At 38.7% G+C, this 17,862-nt stretch overlaps 2 protein-coding genes across 2 annotated transcripts in view; one reads left to right on the top strand and one right to left on the bottom strand.

Moving 5' to 3' along the window:
* Positions 1-1,727: 1,727 nt before the first annotated feature.
* LOC144642944 (serine protease inhibitor dipetalogastin-like) lies at positions 1,728-10,199 on the top strand. Its single transcript, XM_078502065.1, has 3 exons — positions 1,728-1,876; positions 3,689-4,252; positions 8,643-10,199. The coding sequence occupies exons 1-3, from the start codon at positions 1,831-1,833 to the stop codon at positions 9,116-9,118; spliced, it is 1,086 nt and encodes a 361-aa protein (XP_078358191.1). The 5' UTR covers positions 1,728-1,830; the 3' UTR covers positions 9,119-10,199.
* A 251-nt stretch (positions 10,200-10,450) lies between these two features.
* Positions 10,451-17,862, bottom strand: part of LOC144642942 (histidinol-phosphate aminotransferase-like) — a 36,884-nt gene continuing 29,472 nt past the window's right edge. The window contains exons 4-7 of the mRNA XM_078502062.1: positions 15,657-15,901; positions 14,259-14,460; positions 12,008-12,728; positions 10,451-10,577 (exon numbers count right to left, since the gene is read on the bottom strand). Of these exons, the coding sequence (XP_078358188.1) occupies positions 12,498-12,728; positions 14,259-14,460; positions 15,657-15,901 (678 nt within the window). The 3' untranslated portion in view covers positions 10,451-10,577; positions 12,008-12,497. The remainder of the gene's footprint in view (positions 10,578-12,007; positions 12,729-14,258; positions 14,461-15,656; positions 15,902-17,862) is intronic.

Raw genomic sequence — 17,862 nt, 5'->3', positions numbered from 1 at the left:
AGTAAGTATGTAATGGGAAAACTGGCACTCAAATACTAATACTTAACGTTTTTATACGGTCCCAAAATAAAAAACTGTAATTTCAAAACGCAAGGGTCGCTATAGACTTGCTTACAAACCGGAAACGAGAAGCGAACGACTTTTAGAAAGTCATTAAGAAGTTTGAAGCAAGGGATGCAATTAACGCACTGTAGCGCCCTTAGCTTGACCAACAAAACACCCACCTTCTTTTTATTATGATTTTTTGTGCCATATCCTATGGACTTAACGGCGTAACCACCGGCGACATGTTTAAGGTGTGTCGTACCACATAACCGCACAATTATAAAGATTTTGAAAGAAAACTAAACAAAATTACGAATCAAGGCGTAACCTTATAACTCATTTAACTTACAACCACACGAATCGTGAGAGCATGTATGAGATTTTCAGGGGAATTTGTCAAGGATCAATAAACCTTTAACAGCTGAAATTTACTTTGTAGTCATGGGCAATTATCTTTATTTATTAACATTTAGATATTTGTTGAGAGCATGCAATTAAAACGTCATCTTGAAGCTAAGAAATAGTTGATTGGAATTATTTTTAGGTAATTTTATAATAAAGTGGCTGAACACTTAAAAAGTGAGTCGAGTACGTCCTTATCAAAGTTTGGGCAAGTGAACTAAATTATAAAAGATTCCTGAAGAGAATAAAAATAAAATACAAAAAATTACTACTTTTTTGGAACTGAGTAGAGGAAGAAAACCTTGTTACTTTCTCGATTGTAAAAGCGATCACAAAAGTGACTTTCTTAAATAAAGTTATAGTTTTTATATCGATTCTATAAACTGCTGTTTGTTGTCAATTTGTAATCTTCTCAAAGCGAGATCACATCTCTGACATAAAATATGTCGAATATTGTGCAAAGATATCGACCACTGAAAAAAAATATTCAAAAAATTTTAAAATAGTGCATCCTTAGGGTTAAGACGAAGAGTGAGTCACTGTCGTCCAGGAAAAGATCCCTCTTCTCTTTTGTATGCCTATATTGTACTAGCCATTCTTGCAGTTCACCTGTGCTAAAGTAAACTGACCACTCAAAAGCACAACGTCGCAATCTATGCTATCATTTCAGAAGAAAAAAATTGCATAATCAGTTAGAAATCTAAGCCCCGGCAAAGATACAGACACGCAAAAGTTATTTTTGATCACCCAGAAGTCTTTTACATGACATGTGTGCGGTGATTTAAAGTTCCGGTTGTTTACTCGGTTTTAACACCATTAGCGACAGACAAATGGCCTTTTTCATGTTCCCGCCCGGAGCCTCGCGCCACTCGATTGGGCGATGATTGACATACTCCTTCCTCCGCAAACATGCTCCGAATACCTCCTGTTTTACATATGGCGACACAAAGGGGTGATTTACAAACTTGTTGCTTTCTTGAAGAGCCTGAAACCTTTCCTAAGAGGGCGCAAAAATCTGCAATGACATTCCACAGCGCTCGAAATGGGAGGGCTATTCAGGTCCGGGGGTAAGAAGGAATTGTCTTCACGAAAATCGCGGAAAGCGCCTTATAATTACATCGCATGTATGATCCTTGTTGATCTTATCACAAGAAAAAACACTCCAAGTTTAAATTAATAACATCGCAATGAATGGAATGGAGTAACAGACGGTCACCTAAGGGTGGTGGGGTCGCGTTTTTGATTGGATAAATAACCAGGCGGGTGACATTCGAGGATCATTTCGATTCTGTACGCGGCGCAGGACACGTCTCGGAGGTTTTCTGTCAGCGTTTTGATTCGGTCGCTCGGTTTTTACAACAGACAATCACAAAGTTCATCAACATGAGGAGAGCAATTCTCTTGGTTGGTGTCCTGATTTTGTTATCAGGTAAGAGATCCCTTTCTTTCAATGAGGAATGGCAACATCGATTCAATTCTCGAAGAATTCGGCGTTTGAGATTCATTCCCCGATAAAGTGGTACTGTAACCTTGTATCATAGAGCGATAACGAATAGCTGGTCTTTAATTTCAGTTCGGAACATTTTTTCACCCTGTATTCTGTGGTACAGTTTAGTAAAGTTTCCACCCCGTCGCGCGCGCGGTGAAGCTTTTAGTGTCCAGCACGCTTCCAATTATTTCAAATAGTGTTCTAGCGCGTTCCTTTAGACCTATTAATGACATGTTACCCAGCTCATCCCCTATAATTACCAAAGTCGCTTTACATTACAAGAGGGAATCTGTGACACGTGCTTGCTTGGGGTATTATAGATGATTTTATAAGCCGTTGTTTTTGGGAATCCGAGCCTCTTCAAGGCTCAAAGCCAACAAAAACACCCGTCGTATCTTGGGGCATGGATTCTTCGCTTGTACATACGTAATTTGAAGTGTAAACGCTTTTCTATCTGTTCGGAAATTGCGGCTTTTTGTCGCGGAAATTTTTTGATTCAGGCATTTATACATAGACATATATGTATCCTTTCCCAATTCCAAGCGATTTGTCATCTCTGCTAAATAAGCCAGACGTAACAATTAAGTCATTGAATGGATTTACGAGATAGGTATCATAGGGCGGTATCTTTTCTCAGTGAACGCGAGGGTCAAATCTGGGCTCGAATTTTCATCATGCCATGAACGGTCTGATCGCCGCACCAAGAAATCTTCGTTGAGCTGTTTCCTGAAAGTCAATCGTAACCAGAATGTCATTATTTCTTAGCGGGAAATTAACAACAGCTTTTACGGAATAATCTCTTTTTGTAATAACAAAAACAGAGCTCTCTTTAAAAGAATTACAAGATCGCACGCCGCCTTATTAGTGAGAAATGTTCGCAGTTTCAGCATTTCCGCAATGTGTTGAAATACCGTGTTTGTGAGGGAAAACATGCAAGATATATTTTTAGCTATCTTAAAGCAATACGCATGAGAAAATTCGTGTGTACTTAGTTTATTTGCTCTCATTTTGCATATTTTTGAAGGAAAAGTTTAAAGTAATTGCTTCGTCCTTTGAGGTGCTTTATGATGACCAAATTGCGTGTCGGTCTTCGGATTTTACCTCTTTTCAAAAGGTATTTAAATTAATTGGATAAAATTGCTGAGATTATCTCCATTATAGCGCTTGTTCGAGTCATACGAGAAACAGAAATATGGAACGTGGCTGTGAAATTAAACCAAACAATGAGATTACACGTTCGGAGATTCTTGACTCTGTTTTGGCTATAAATGGAATGGGTGAATTTATCTTTGAATCAGCAAAATGTCTAAAACATCTAATTCAGAAAAAAATGTAGTTTTTGAAGATCAGTGGAAAGGAAAATTAAAACAAAATGTTCATTACTAAAAAGGCTAAATGAAAACGGAAGGATCATTTAAATGATAGGGTTTTGGAAGGTTCTTGGAGCACTCTGAAGGATACATGTATCTTTAATTGTTACCACCACGAATATTGACTAAGCGCAAAATGGATATTAAAAATCAGAATATTAAAAAAAGGGGTTGGAAAATGAATTCTCACGGATAATCGACTAGACATAATGAATAGTCATTGAGTATGCCACTTTAATCCTGAAAATCTGAGAAAACGAAATGATTTTTTTTTTCTATCAAAGGTTGTGAACTTTGTTTGCCGTTTTCTATTTTATGAGTTTGTTTTTGTGTGGGATTAAATTTTTTAAAAATCATAAAACGTACTTTTTGCACGTTGCAGTTACCGAAGCGAAGAAAGGGAGAACGAAGAGTAAGGGCAAAACTTGCACCAGACCTTGTAACAGAAAACTCAAGCCCGTGTGTGCGAGCGATGGAAAAACCTACAATAACGTGTGCCTCTTCAACAATGCCAAGTGCGAGGCGAATAAAACTGGTCGTGTTTTAAAGATAGAAGCTCAAGGGCCGTGTCGGAACGAAACAGCGAAAAGTATCAAAGAGAAAGCAAAGTGTTCTGCAGGGTTAGCTGATTGCGTTCAAGTTGGTAAACTTTTGAAACACGCTGTGTGTGGAAGCGACAACAAAACCTACCCGTCGTTTTGCTTCTTTCGCGTTGCAAGGTGTCAGGCGAAACAAAACAATGCCAATTTAACTGTACTGCACAAGGGAGAGTGCGGAAACCCGAAGACGAAGAAGCCAGAAAATTGCCCCGTTGCAAGACAATGCGACAACCGAGAAGACCCAATATGTGCCAGTGATAAGAAAACTTACAGGAACACTTGTCTATTTGTCGTTGCAAAATGTCAAGCAAAAGAGCAAAACAAGAAGTTGACGATCAAGAAGAGAGGTAAGCTAAGAAATCAACCAGTAACAATTCTACAAAAAGCGAAGTTTGAAAACATATATCTTGTCAGACTTAAGGCTTTTTTTTTATTGCGAAATGTATTCGCTAGTTGCGATAACCTTGTAGAAGTTCTAATCTTTTTCTTTTGACTAAGATGAATGAAGTTCGGTCTGTCAATAGTTAAGCCATCCAATAGTTTATACAAATTTATCTAGCATTTAAACGGTGAATTTAACTGATAACTTTTTAGACAATGCCGACCATATGCAAAGGTCAGAATTTTTAAAAGGTTATTTAATGTTGCTTCAAACTTTCTTCGCTTGATTAGAGCCGCCTTTGTCTGTTGGTTGGTCTGAAGAGGGTAAAACGCCCGCAAAAACAAACAATCAAACACAGCCAAAACCTCGAGTTATGTAACTTAAGAAACATGTGTCATGATAAGGTTTTTTTGTTTGGAAGAAGCGAGCCAAGTTTAGCTTATCGGAATGTTTGAATTTCGGAAACGGTGCACTATTACCACCAAATTAAATGCGATCTATATCCAAACCCTGTTTACTCAATGCGGGAGAGTTATTTATCTTGGCTTTACGAAAATACACTCTAACAATTGGTGAAATCCGATAAGAGAACTGCAGCCGAAGAAAGTTAACTGCTTAGCGTCCCGTGCGCCTCATCTACTAATCTCGAAAGCGTGTAGTCTGTTAAGAATTAACTCGTAAAAATAGTAAAAATTATATATGCCAAATAAGGAAAAGGGAAAAATTTTCTCCGGAAATGCTAAATACCTTCAGGTGTAGGGTCCTTCGTGAAGTTACCATGCCTAGGGTACATCACGCACTTTTCCTAGTAATCATCACCTCACCTCCACCCTCCTCGTAACTTATTTTAACTGAAGTACGCCTCATCTCAGTTGTTAAAACAACTTTCTTTACAACTGAGACAATTTTTTTAAGTAGCTCTTAATTCTCAAGACCTATAATATTTAATAGGAAAATACGAAAGGCAAATATTTAAGGTAAGATGAGTAATAAAGCGAAAGACTTCATGTCTATGGCAATTTCGTGTTCTTGAACTATCAAATGCCTTTTTTGACTTTTTAGGAATATAATTGCAATATAAAACGGCTTGGAAGGCAAAGTACATTACTACATTTAGGGAGCCCTTCCATTCAAATGACATTCAAATGAGTATACTCAGGACGTTTTTAGATGGGAAAAAGACAAGAAAGACACTTTATTGCCATTCTCAGAAATTTGCGCAAGTCATGACACCGACAAGGCTATTGTCTTAAATCGTTAGAATATGCGAATTAAGAACTCGTGTTTTCTAGTTCTAACTAATTTTATGAAGGTAGAAGCAATTAGCAACAGAAACTAGTGCAAACTATAAAAGTCTGTGGTTTTAATTAATTGTGACCCGGCTTTCACTTGCAAACACTCGCAGACAACTTCCCTGCTGTTTTAGCACAGTCTAATACTGTTTGACTGACAAAATCATTTATCGGCTCTAGGAAACTCGTGAATGAAGAAACAACTTTGTTTAAGGGCAGTTTTCGGATACAGTGCAAAGTCTTGCAGCCAATCAGAGCAAACACACTGGTTTTTTAAACCAGTCAGGAGATGTTGGCCTAGCACGTTTTCCCGCGCTTTCGACGCGCCTGGTATCATTGACATGTGGAATACTCCATTGATCGAAGTCAGCATGTTTAGAAGGTCTTTTTATCTATAAAATGTCTTTCAAAATTCAGTTAAGTTTGGACCAAAATAGCTTGATTAACTATGAACGGAAGGTGCTATTAAACCGTGAAACATGATTTGAATCTTCCACCCACGTTCGCGTCGTGCCGAAGGTTAAACGCACTGATCGGGTTTGGACGTTCTTGTGGTTCAGGTCGTCTGTTTTGGTAATTAATATTTTTAGCAACATCGCACTCCACATCTCCCTATCTTGCAGCAACAAGTAAGACGTTAAAGGTGTCATAAGAAAGCCAATAATAAACTTATGATTTTGAAGAACAGGACCCGAAAAAGGATAGAAGCCCATTAGAAAAGGAGGATGACTTAAGATGGCGAGGATGGGAAAATTTTGATAATACAAATGTATGTTAATCACGTTGTCAAGTTTTGGTTTGGGTTAAAAAGTTTCTGTCGATATTTTTTTTTATTCAGTGGTAAAATTTTAGAGACAGACCCTGTTAAGAAACTCTCTTCGTTAACTTTTGACCAAGTCTCAATCAATAGCTTCGCCAACCTTCTATCTTTGCTCGCCTGACTTTTGCCTCTTGTCTGTTTCCTCTTAAGTTTTTCAGTGTCGACTGAACTTTGATGAGCAATTATAGTGATAGTATATAAGAGACCTAATGCGATAAAAGATAAACGACAGTTCAACGACTGAAAATTCAGTTTTATTATTCCTTCCTGTGATTCCGAGATATCAAAACTTCTAGACGACACGCTATCCGACATTTTTCCATCAAGTGGTAACTTGCCCGTGAAAACGTTTGAACAACTCAGAAATTCTATCAAGTGAAATTTTTTATCAAAACTTTGTATTGAAGGATTACATTACTGGCCTGCATTAAAAAGAAATCGTTGTACTTCAGTCCACACGGAATGTTATTGCGTGATCCGTTACTCGTGGCTACGTGATCGTGAGTGGGTCTCGCGAACCTTCAATAAGATCACAAATGAATGTAATAATCATCAATTTAACGATCTATCTCATTAAATCTCATTAATAGGTTTTCCGAGTGCTCTATTTTCTACACAGCCTCAAGGGAATTTTTGGGAGGGGGAATTGCAAGCGTAGTGTATTGTGGCGATTCACCCCCCCCCCCCCCCCCCCACCTCCCATCTCAAAGAAAGATTAGTTTTACATTTTAGTAATTTATACTTGTGCAGCAGTTAATTTCACTGCCAAATTAATTTGCATAACTGAATTCAGCACAAGCTTATCCAAACCGTTAAAAAAGGTGACCTGACTGGCAGTCGTTTATGGTACGTGGTTGACTTATGCGTACTAAGTGTAAACTTCGCATGCGTGATGTTGGCTTAAGCCCAAGCGGCTTTCGAACCTATCGGTAGGTTCTTTTAAAAATTCATTTTATACAAATGTACCATCCACTCTGAAACTGAGTTATAGGGTTGCTACGTGAGAATATTTTGTTTATATGTTACTGAGGGCAGATAAATTTGATATTATTATTAATATCTACCGTATGGCCTCGCACGATTAATTCTGGTATTCCATACATGCTTATTGCACATCTGCTTAACAAGCAAACATTGTGGTGTCGAAAAATAAAATCTAATGCAAAGTTTGCGTAATAAAATACTTTTTAGCATCAACACAAACAGAAATAGTTCGAGAAGAACCTAGTACACCACTATTTCCGGGTCAAGACCAATGTTTGCCAAAATAATTTTTCGAAGGCTCTGGGATTCTCAAACAAGCACGCTAACAAAAGTTGTTCATCGAAAGTTTTTGTTTTCAACTATCTGTCGCGGCTTTGTTAAAGGAGCTATGTCCCGGAAATGTGTGGATTAAACTGTTTTGTCTTTGGTGATGGACAACTTAAATCTCCAAAAAACATAATCTGTTAGCATTTAAAGGAAGATATAACCTTAATTTGCGGATGGAAAGTCAACCTATGGCCTAGATATCGATTTTTTGATGCCGCCGGAAACAACTTAAACGTTAGCCTAACTTTTTCAAGTTGCAATCCGTTTCCATCTGAGCCATCCGCAGCCAAAGACGCTTTAGACTGCAAAACAGTCGTATCTTTTGCGAACGCGCTCGGTCTTCGAACGAGAGCGAGAGGACTGGAAAAAATCAAAAACTGTGAGTGAGACTGAGGAGAGACGCGAAAACGATCGGCGCTTCGCGTCTTCGAGTAGCGCTTTTTCCAACGACTTAAGAGAAGAAAAAACGCATTCGATTGGCGCTTTTTCCAACGACTTAAGAGAAAAAACGACTGTTTTGAAGTCTAAAGACGCTTGTTAACAGTTTTAGTGCTCTGATATAGCAATTTTCAATAAAAATGGACTATTATTGTTAGGTTTCCTGCGACACAAATATAAATTTTTGCTGTTCAAAAATATGGTAAAATCCGTGAGAATGCCCCTTTAAGATTATCTCCGTTTGACAGGAAATGCGTCCTAACTATATCTCGTGTATGCCCTTTCTTACTTCCTAGTAGTGAATTTATAAGCTTGATTCTCGCAAAAAATGCGGTGATCTCGAGGGCCTTGGCTTATGAAGAGTCAGTCTTTCAAGGCAGTCAAGAATTCTGTAAAAAAAAGTAGCACACCACTTTAGCTTTTGTTATTGTATAAGCTTTTAAGGGTTTGGATAAGTGATTAATTCTTTACATTTTTTATGCGATTTCCTTTAGGTGCATGTGGAAGCAAGACCTCCAAGAAGTCTTTCAAACCTTGTCCAAAGACCTGTCCACCAAACGATCGACCCGTATGCGGCTCGGATAATAAGACATACACAAACGGCTGCCATCTTGCCGCTGCAAAGTGCGCACTGCCCAAGAAAGATAGGGGCTCACTTCGCTTGCAATATAACGGACCGTGTGGTGTACCCTCCACGCCAAAACCTTGCCCTAGGTGGGAGGACTGCAAAGTGGTGGACAAACCCGTGTGCGGGTCGGACGGGAAAACGTACCCGAACATATGCCGCTTGCGGGTCGCCATGTGTCACGCCAGGAGAAACAAGCACAGGCCAATTAAGCTTAAATACAGAGACGAGTGTAAGAAACGAAAGAATGGAAAGAAAGGGAAAAAAGAAAGGAAAGGAAGCAAAGGAAAGAAGAGCAGAAAAGGCAGGTTTGATCGCAAGGGAAAGAAGGACAGGCAGGATTAAAAGAAGTAAAAATGGCCACAAGTTGAACTCATTTAAAATAATCTCCTTCAAACACAGTGCTCTGTGTGCGTCTTTCAATTACACAGCAGTTCAAACACGATGATGTGTAGAAGCGTAGAAGTGCTGCTCGTTGAACCCAGAGCTATTAATATTTCAAATGATAATAAAAGCTACAGCGCTGTACTTGCATTCTGATTTTCAGTTAACCCGAAAATGGTGGTCTTGTAGTTCATGGTCACGCAAAGCACTGTGGTCGGAGGAGATTCTTTACGGTCGTTCCAGCCTATATAATTCGAATTGAGGCAATGAACAATTATGAACAGAATGGATTGTTCTTTGAACTTTGTAATAAGCAGCGTGGTAGTAGGAGTTGATTTCATTTTTTATATATATTAGAAATTAGTACAGTCTCTTTCGCGGCCGTTCTTAGGCTGCCCTGGGAACTAGAGGTTTTCCCGCGCTTTTGTGGGCAAGGCGTCAGTCCGCCCGTTTCTTTCAGCCGACCGTGTTCCACTCAAGCGCACGAAAATCCTTCAAGTGCGTTATTTGATACGTCATGTAACAGCAGCGAAAGAGACTTAAATAAATGTGGGTTGACCGAAAAAATGCGTGATTTGGTTTTTGTTTCAGCTAATTTAACTCAAGTTTGTTTCAAAAAATGGATCACAAGATTATCCACTTCCTAAAGAAAATGATGTTCTGAGTCGGCAGGAAGTTTGAAAACGTGTGGTTTATTTATCAACCAATAGTGGAAAATGTTAAGTTTTAGTCGTTAGATTTCAACATTTGGGTTTACTTTATGATGGTAATAGTCTACAGTCGAACCAGAATGACTGTTTCTTTTAATGGGGTGGCATCGATACAACTTAAAAAGAAAATAATTCTTTTAATCTGTCTTTTGTGACAAACGGGAATTCTGTTATTTTTGATATAGTACTTTTCAAACAAGTTACCTTTCAGTAGCAATAGGCCCGTTTGTTAAATAGCCGTACATTGAGTGTGTAAAAAACAAAAGCTTGTATGCTATTGTGTACATATGACTTACAGATATTATGCAATAAAATGGAGTTAGTAAAACAGGTGTCGTGACTCAGTTTTACTTGTAATATGACTTCTGCTTACTTGCAATCTGGTCTCTGCTGCCAAGCCTAAGTTTAAAATAGGTTGCCACACGTGGACGAAGTATCACCGAGAGAGAACGGCAAGGGTTAGAAGAGAGTTTTCCTCAGCTCAAATGTTCAGAGTGAGAGATTTACGGCCCGCGCGCTTCGCGCTTGGGCCATAAACAGACGGGAAAAAACTCGGTCCGTATTTTACAGTACGGACCTCGAACTCGATTAATAAGAGGTATTTATTTCGCCATTGTTTTACATATCACAGCTTGCGTAGCCACAGCGGAATGCAACAAATGATTGACAGAGATGCGAAATCTCCCGCGAGAGACCCCGGGAGATAAGTTCTAATAACAGTAAAAGTGAGTCCGCTATGCGAACATGTGTGGACTTTCATTTCAATAAAAGTTGAGATTATGAATTAATCAATGAGTTACTGTAGCAGTCAACAACTTCAAGTTTTGAATCGAGTAATTCGAGATACAAGGCGAAAAAACAAAGAACTTGTCAATCAATTTATTATTTACAAGACTGTTGGAAGAACAAAGTGTACTATTACTTGTCTTATGTACTACGCTTCAAGAAACAAACGTTACCATTGCCGCTTGGGATGTCACGCAATGTGAAGGAGCGTGGTGTGACCCTTTTGTCACGTCGTTCACGACAAATGCCTTTTTTCATGCAAATAAAAACCTAGAATCCTACAAGAACAGCAGTTATTAGACCAAAAGCCTTTCCTTACCGCTAGCAAGATAGGATACTATTTTCATTAAAAAAAGAAATGTTGCGTGGAGCACGTGAACTGTCTCGCATCGCTTGTTTACACAACCCTTACTTTTTGTGTAAGCTTGTGTAAACAACTCATCAAAAAACTTATTTTCTTTCAATGAGTTCTTTTTTAACCTTTTTGGAATAAGAACTTTTCAATAAGCTTTCACAAATAATTTCTTAGTAGCTTGCGTAGAAAGGCGGAGAAATATATTTTTCTGTTTACGAAATATTCACTTGAAGTCGGTGTTTTGAGAGGCGGCGATGGACGTTATTTGAACCGATAATTCAATTATTTTGTCGCACGGTTTGGATATATGCATATTCTACGGTTCGATGTTATTTTTATTCTTTTCATGACAATGTTTTAGTTCAGTTCTGAATTCGACATCGGTCTTTTGTTAAATATACTACTTGAGAGAAATGGAGCTGGTGAATTATATCCCGGAGTCCAAGACTAGTAAAACAACATGATCAGCGAACTTGTTTTGATACAACTCGTTGTGCATTCATTGTGTTTGGCAAAGCTGAAATAAATAAATAACCAGACATTTGATTCGTTTTAATATGCGAATCAAAAATGCTCAAGCCGCACAGAGAAACAAAAACTGTGGAAAGTGAGTCAAAAGTGTGAAAAACAAGAAACGTGACCTATGACCGCAGTTGTTCAGCTCATTAGATATGAAGATTTCAGCCGTCGTGATTGTTATTTCACTTTTCATCTACGCCACCGCTGCCTTTGAAGTTGTTCCTTGATGTATATTTTCCAGCCACCACACGTTCTTCGAAAGCTGTGTCAAAAAGGCTTCTAGATTCAAGAATAAAGTGCGACTTACTCGACACTGATCGAATTTCTGGGTTTACTGCCTTGGCTGCCCATCTCACCGAAACTTCGGATTCTCCGATCACTGTCGAAAACTTCCGAAAGAACTAACCCGAGTTATCACGGAAAGTGACCCCCCAATCGGAAAAAACTGCATGACAACAATGTGTAGACTTTAAAGTCCACACAAAAATAAATTAATACGGGAAAGGGTTGACTCCAAGGGTTAGTATGGGAGATGAAGGCTCCAGTTGATGGGCTCCTGCGCGTATAAATAAAATTACTTTTACCTCTATCTTGAGCTTTTTTTTTTACATTTTCATAAATTAAACCGTTAGTCTAAATATAATAATCTACAAGCATAACACCATTACATTTTTTTATACCACGTAAGTCTTGCTTTTAGCTTGTAAATGCTGACAGAATTTCACCATTACCAACAAAAAATATGCTAAATCGCATTGATACTGCTCGTAGCTATTTTGTATCAGTTTACAGACATCTTCGGTCTACTGCAGAGACAATTTTAAACCATCTTAAATAAAAGAGCCGTATTAGCACGCATTTAAATAAATTTTACGCGAGAAAGGAATTCTACCCAACGTAAGGTTCAAAAGTGTCATATGACGTCATGGCGGCCATATTGGACACCAAATATGGCCGCCGTCAGAATGCTCTAAACAGAGCCATTGCTTGTCTGTCTGACTTCATCTATAGTATTCTTGAGGGTTTTTAAGAGAATATCATTTTGTTCCGGTGTACCAACGGTTATTCGGACACAATCTTCACAGCGGATTTTTCCTCCTTGGTAACGAATCACAACTCCTTTCTCTGAAGCCATTTTCTTGTAGATTTCTTGGGCGTGGTCTATCCTTACTAGAATGTAGTTGCTGTCAGACGGGAAAATCTAAGATAACAGAAGAACCAAATAATTTAACAAATCTGAATTTAAAATCTGCTGCTTAATATGGCTCACTGTTCCTAGTGCTTTACACTGTTAAATTTTGCACGAAGTGTCAAGGAAGTTTGTTTCACCCTCTAGATAGGATGAAGATAATCGCAAGGTAAGTCTACGCTCTGCATTTTTTTTTTGGTTCCCGCAACAGTTCGCTGTACCCATTAAAACTTGTCTTGTTCAGGTTGTTCGAAAGCTGATCAGTGCTAATCCAGGATTAATACTAAATCAAAGCTTTCTTGTATAAAAACTGTTTACAGGTCAAAGTTATGCTTTGTGAAGTTTGACAATCGTCAAATTCAAAACTTAAGGACAAAAATTTAAAAGGGAAAAACCTCACTGAAAAGTTACACAATTGAAATAAAAATTCATGCTAATCCTGGGCTGGTTTAGTCGTGCTTTCAACACATAGCGTAGAATGCCTATTGTTCTCGGGACATTTACTTACTGTTGAAGAAAGTGTATAGGTCTGTCATGACGCTTGTTAATATTCATAGACGCTAAGAAATAGCTGTTTTCATTGGTTGCTATGAATGCGCGACAATACTCATTTGATCAATTTGATCATGCAAGGGCGGTAAACTAAACAATGAACTCAGCGCCTATTCTTTCTTTCTTTTTGTTTTGTTGGTAGATTTTTACTTCTTGAAGCCAGAAAACCAAGTTTAATCAACGCTACTGGGCCAATTTTGACGCTTTCTTCTCTTATTGTGAGCGCTCTAGCATTCAAATTTGCCGCTTCGCTGATAATGAATATTTAATGATGTACATGCATTCTGCCCCATGAACAGGCCCTGGAGGTGGAGAGAAGCACGGTGAGTGAGTAACGTGTCTTGCCTAAGAACACAAACATTTCCAGAAACAAGAACAAAATCCGTCGAAATTTGAATGCAATTTTTTTGCTAAGCGCTTTACACAAGGACAAACATTTGAAATATTTGTAAATTAAACTGTGCTCATTTTGTTTGTATCCCAGAAGTTAATTTTCTTTGAAGTCAGTGGATGAAACCCTTGTAGGTTCCCGTTAGAACAAAAACTATCGAGCAGTACTTTCATGTGGTGTTTATTACGCCAGTGTACAGGGTGGTTATAACTTTCCAGTCTGCGGAAGAAACCTTAGTGTGTGTCCATTCAAATTAAAGCTTTTGAGCTGTACATTTATGAGTTACTGTTTATTATGCTGTACAATGTGGCTCCTTCTTTTAAGTCTGTGGATAAAACCCGAGTGTGTGAACATTCAAATGAAAGTTATTGAGCAGTGCTTTCGATTCATGAGTTACTTTTTTATTACGCTGTCCAAGGTGGTTCTAATTTAGACTTCTAATTCTACGTCTCTGGTTGAGACCTTGATGTGTAACTATTTAAATGAAAGTTCTTGTGCGATACTGTCATATGGTGGTTCAAATATTGTGTAGAATGAAATTTATATTTTTTTTCTTAACTTTAGGTAGTATAAGGATTTATAAATCAGAATATCATTACCTTTCTCACTGTTGGAAGTTTCTTCAGTTCCTCGACAATTCTTTGTTTCTGTTCAACAATGCACTTCACGTTAGCCTCCATGAGGTGTACATTATCCAGCGCCTTGTGAGCGACAGCTGCTGTTAGCTTGCTGACGTTGTAAGGAAACTTCACCTTGTTGAATATTGCTATAATATCTTCGTGAGCAATCGCCATTCCAAACCTGCAGGAAAAACAATGTAATATTTGATCAAATTCTCCTTATTAATACTATAAGAAATTATTAAGACAACAGAAGAGAATTTGTGTGTTGACTAGCCTGAGAGAACATTTTGCGAAAGAGGCGTCTGAAATTGTTGTGTGCACGCAGAAAAAGCGAAACCGTATGACAAGCAGAGGCACTTCAACGTCATGAGAACTTAGTGGAATTTTTCCCTTGCCTCTCCTGCGAAGAATTGAATGAGTGCCCAATAAAAGACATCTGTTTCTTTAGGCTGTGCTCATATGCAGATGAGGACTTCGTTGACGAAGGATCAGCATGTAATCAGTTCCCATCAAAATGTTAATATTAGTAAAAAACGCGGGTCATGGGAACAAAAGGACCTGACTACTGACACTACTGAGTGAACGTCGCCTTCAATTTTATAATTCTTATTTTCAAACTTGTCAATAATTCATCAAGTTAAAACAAAGGAAATGAAAACCGTGACGATTATTTGGAAAACTGATCTTAATTATCGTAGATTTTTACGATTTTATTTCTCCGTTTTCTCCGTAGTTTTAGTTTCGATTGAAAAGATACATAACACTTGAGAGAGTGATGTAATGTATATGAAATGATTCATATATGAACTGCGGATGTATATAAAAGTGATAAATGATCGTAGCAGTGAATTTCCAATTTAATCAATTAGAAAAAGAAGCCTGAAAAAAATTCAGGGCTTCAACGGGATACGAACCCGTGACCTCCGCGATACCGGTGCGATGCTCTACCAACTGAGCTATTGAAGCCACACATTGGGAGCGAGGTCAAGTGTGAGTTCATATTTTCCCGAGAGAGGAGTGAATGATGTAATGTATATGAAATGATTCATATATGAACTGCGGATGTATATGAAAGTGATAAATGATCGTAGCAGTGAATTTCCAATTTAAGCAATTATTGAGTGTTGGCTATATTACATCCAATTTTTCCAGCAGAAGCACCATTAGTAAGAGATTACGGAAATCCGAATCTGAAACAGAATGAATAAGCATTTTTTGTTTATAATTATTCCTTTTAAACTGCACCTCAAGGAAAGTAGTAACCAAAAAAAAAAATAATAAAAAAGCCATCGTATGCGCCAGTGCTAAATTTGTAGACGTCAACTTGCAGACAAAATAGTATATACTGTTTGTGCAATCGGAAAATAATCCTACCTTACTCCAGCCAGGCCAAATGCTTTTGAGAAAGTCTGTAGAATTATCAATCGTGGATATCTGTCCAGAAGGTAACATAGACTGGCTGAACTACTGAAGTCAACGTAGGCTTCGTCAACAACCACTATTCCATGGAATCGTTCAAGAAGTGCAATGATGCTATCTGTGGCCAGGGTATTCCCTGTTGGGTTGTTCGGGGAGCACAAAAAGATCACGTGGGTCTGTGGAGTTACCGCTTCAAGCACCTGAAATATGCAAGTCACTGGTTATCTACCAAACAGAGGCATATCCTGGGGCGCAGTTTCTCTCTTTGAAGTGAGATCCAGTAAGTGCAAACGCAAAACGCCGTTATACTTACGAGAAATTTCTTTCGCACTTTTACACGAGAATTTGCCCATGGGATTTCGTTTCCACGGCTATTTCCCACCCGAGGCAGACGAAAGACGATATGTTGATTTTGCCAAAAGGCCAAAAATAATCAGTCATCAATGGAAACGTCTGTGGTTATCCCTTTCATTTTACAATTAAAGTGGTATTACTGCAAAGGATTCTGTAAGACACCGGAAAAAGATGGCGAATGCTCCTCAGTGTTTGAAGGTTTAAACCTTCTCTCATACAAAATTACTTTAAATATGCTAAGGGAACAAAAAACGAAAAAAAACTGAAGTGGACTGGTCAACTAATCACTTAAATTAGTTGTAATAATGTCGATCAAAGCCACACCCACAGACATTGACGGAGAGGAGTGAGGCCATCCCAGGGTGGGGGATCCCTGCTCCCCAAAAACTTTCCTTGTGTTCCTTTGTTCCCTTAAGTTTTGTCAATTTTTGTGATCCCTGTTCCCTAAAATATCAGAAACAGAGATTTTGTTCCCTTGTTCCCAATTATTTTATGTCCATGCATGTTCCCTTGTTCCCTGAAACCACTGGGAGGGGCTCAGGAGTTTCGCACAACCCAAACGTGGACTTGACAATTTAGGAAATAAGAAAATATCGGCCGCTTACTTATGTAATTGTTCAGAAGAACTTTCCTCCAAAGATATATGCATACAATTAAACATTAACTGGTTAGAATAAAGCACTACTAGGAAAATTGTAAAATTAATTGAACAAATTTCTTGCCTCCAATTTTATTGACAAGCAGATTTTCAAATTCATCTTATCGTGAGTTCTTCGAAAGTTTGTTGTCTTCTGTTTCATAGATCACAGATGATCACAGATGACGTCAAAATGTGGTATGAACAGAAAAGTGGCCCACGAACCGCTAGGCTAGTGAGTCACTGATGTTCATACCACATTTTGACGTCTTCTGTGATCTATAACTGAACAGATCCACGGCAAAATGGAATCTATTTGTTCTATAAAATAACACAAGAATTCAGTACACTTAGTGTGAGCAATGCTGCTACCCGTGAGCTAAGTTGTTATGATTTCACGATAAAGTTTCCGTAGCCACGAAGCACTGTTAAACAGATTAAATAAACAGAAAAATGGTAAATTGAAAGTCAATGAAAAAACTAACTTTTATTCCGATTTGGATAGTTGCTCAAATCTGTGAGCATTAACCTAAAAGTTCAACCGCGATTCATTTGTTTCCTGCGGCGTCGTCAAACTATTGGCATACAATTTCATACTTCGATGGTTCGGCAAAACTTGTCGATCTCAATTGGGTTTTTAATTTTCTTTTTTGAAGAAAACGAGTTTGTCCTGAGTCTCGTGAGACAGCAAGCTTCATGACCTGGGATTCAAGCGCAGCGGACTGGTTCTGGTGTGATAACTCGGTTCCAGTCTATACGAGCAGGAGGGCTTTGCGCCGTCGGCGCTCTCGTGCCTCCGTGTCTTCTCCCCCCCCCCCTCTGCCCCTCGTCCTCGCTCTCTTCCCTTCCCCTCCTTTGCCTTCTTCGCTCCTCCCTCTCCGCTGGTCTGCTCGTCCCTGTCCGTCCTCTCCTCCTTTGTTTATCCTCGTGTGGGCTCCTTCCACTTTTTCCTTTTCCTCCCGCCTCTCTTGCCCCCCACCACTTTTTTGAATCTCTTTTTCGCTCAGTCACAGTTTATCTTCCGCGCCATTTTTTTCCCTCCGCTCTTCCGGGCCCCCCGCAATCCCTCCTGCTGTCTATACGTATTGGGGTCCTGGTGAACCGAATGACAATGCCGCCTATTGCTGGCTTGCAACCACAAAGCGGCCATGTTGGGGGTCAAAACAATAA

The sequence above is a fragment of the Oculina patagonica genome, chromosome 2, assembly GCF_052425735.1.
Source record: "Oculina patagonica isolate OP01 chromosome 2, crgOcupat, whole genome shotgun sequence".
Classification (NCBI taxonomy): domain Eukaryota; kingdom Metazoa; phylum Cnidaria; class Anthozoa; order Scleractinia; family Oculinidae; genus Oculina; species Oculina patagonica.
This window is presented reverse-complemented; position numbering and strand designations above follow the sequence as displayed.

What these genes read in the sequence shown, in the direction of transcription:
- LOC144642944 (XM_078502065.1), top strand. Translation starts at nt 1,831, where the DNA reads ATGAGGAGAGCAATTCTCTTGGTTGGTGTCCTGATTTTGTTATCAG. An exon ending in TGTCCTGATTTTGTTATCAG is followed by an intron (nt 1,877 to 3,688) that starts GTAAGAGATCCC and finishes TGCACGTTGCAG; the next exon opens with TTACCGAAGCGAAGAAAGGG. An exon ending in GTTGACGATCAAGAAGAGAG is followed by an intron (nt 4,253 to 8,642) that starts GTAAGCTAAGAA and finishes GATTTCCTTTAG; the next exon opens with GTGCATGTGGAAGCAAGACC.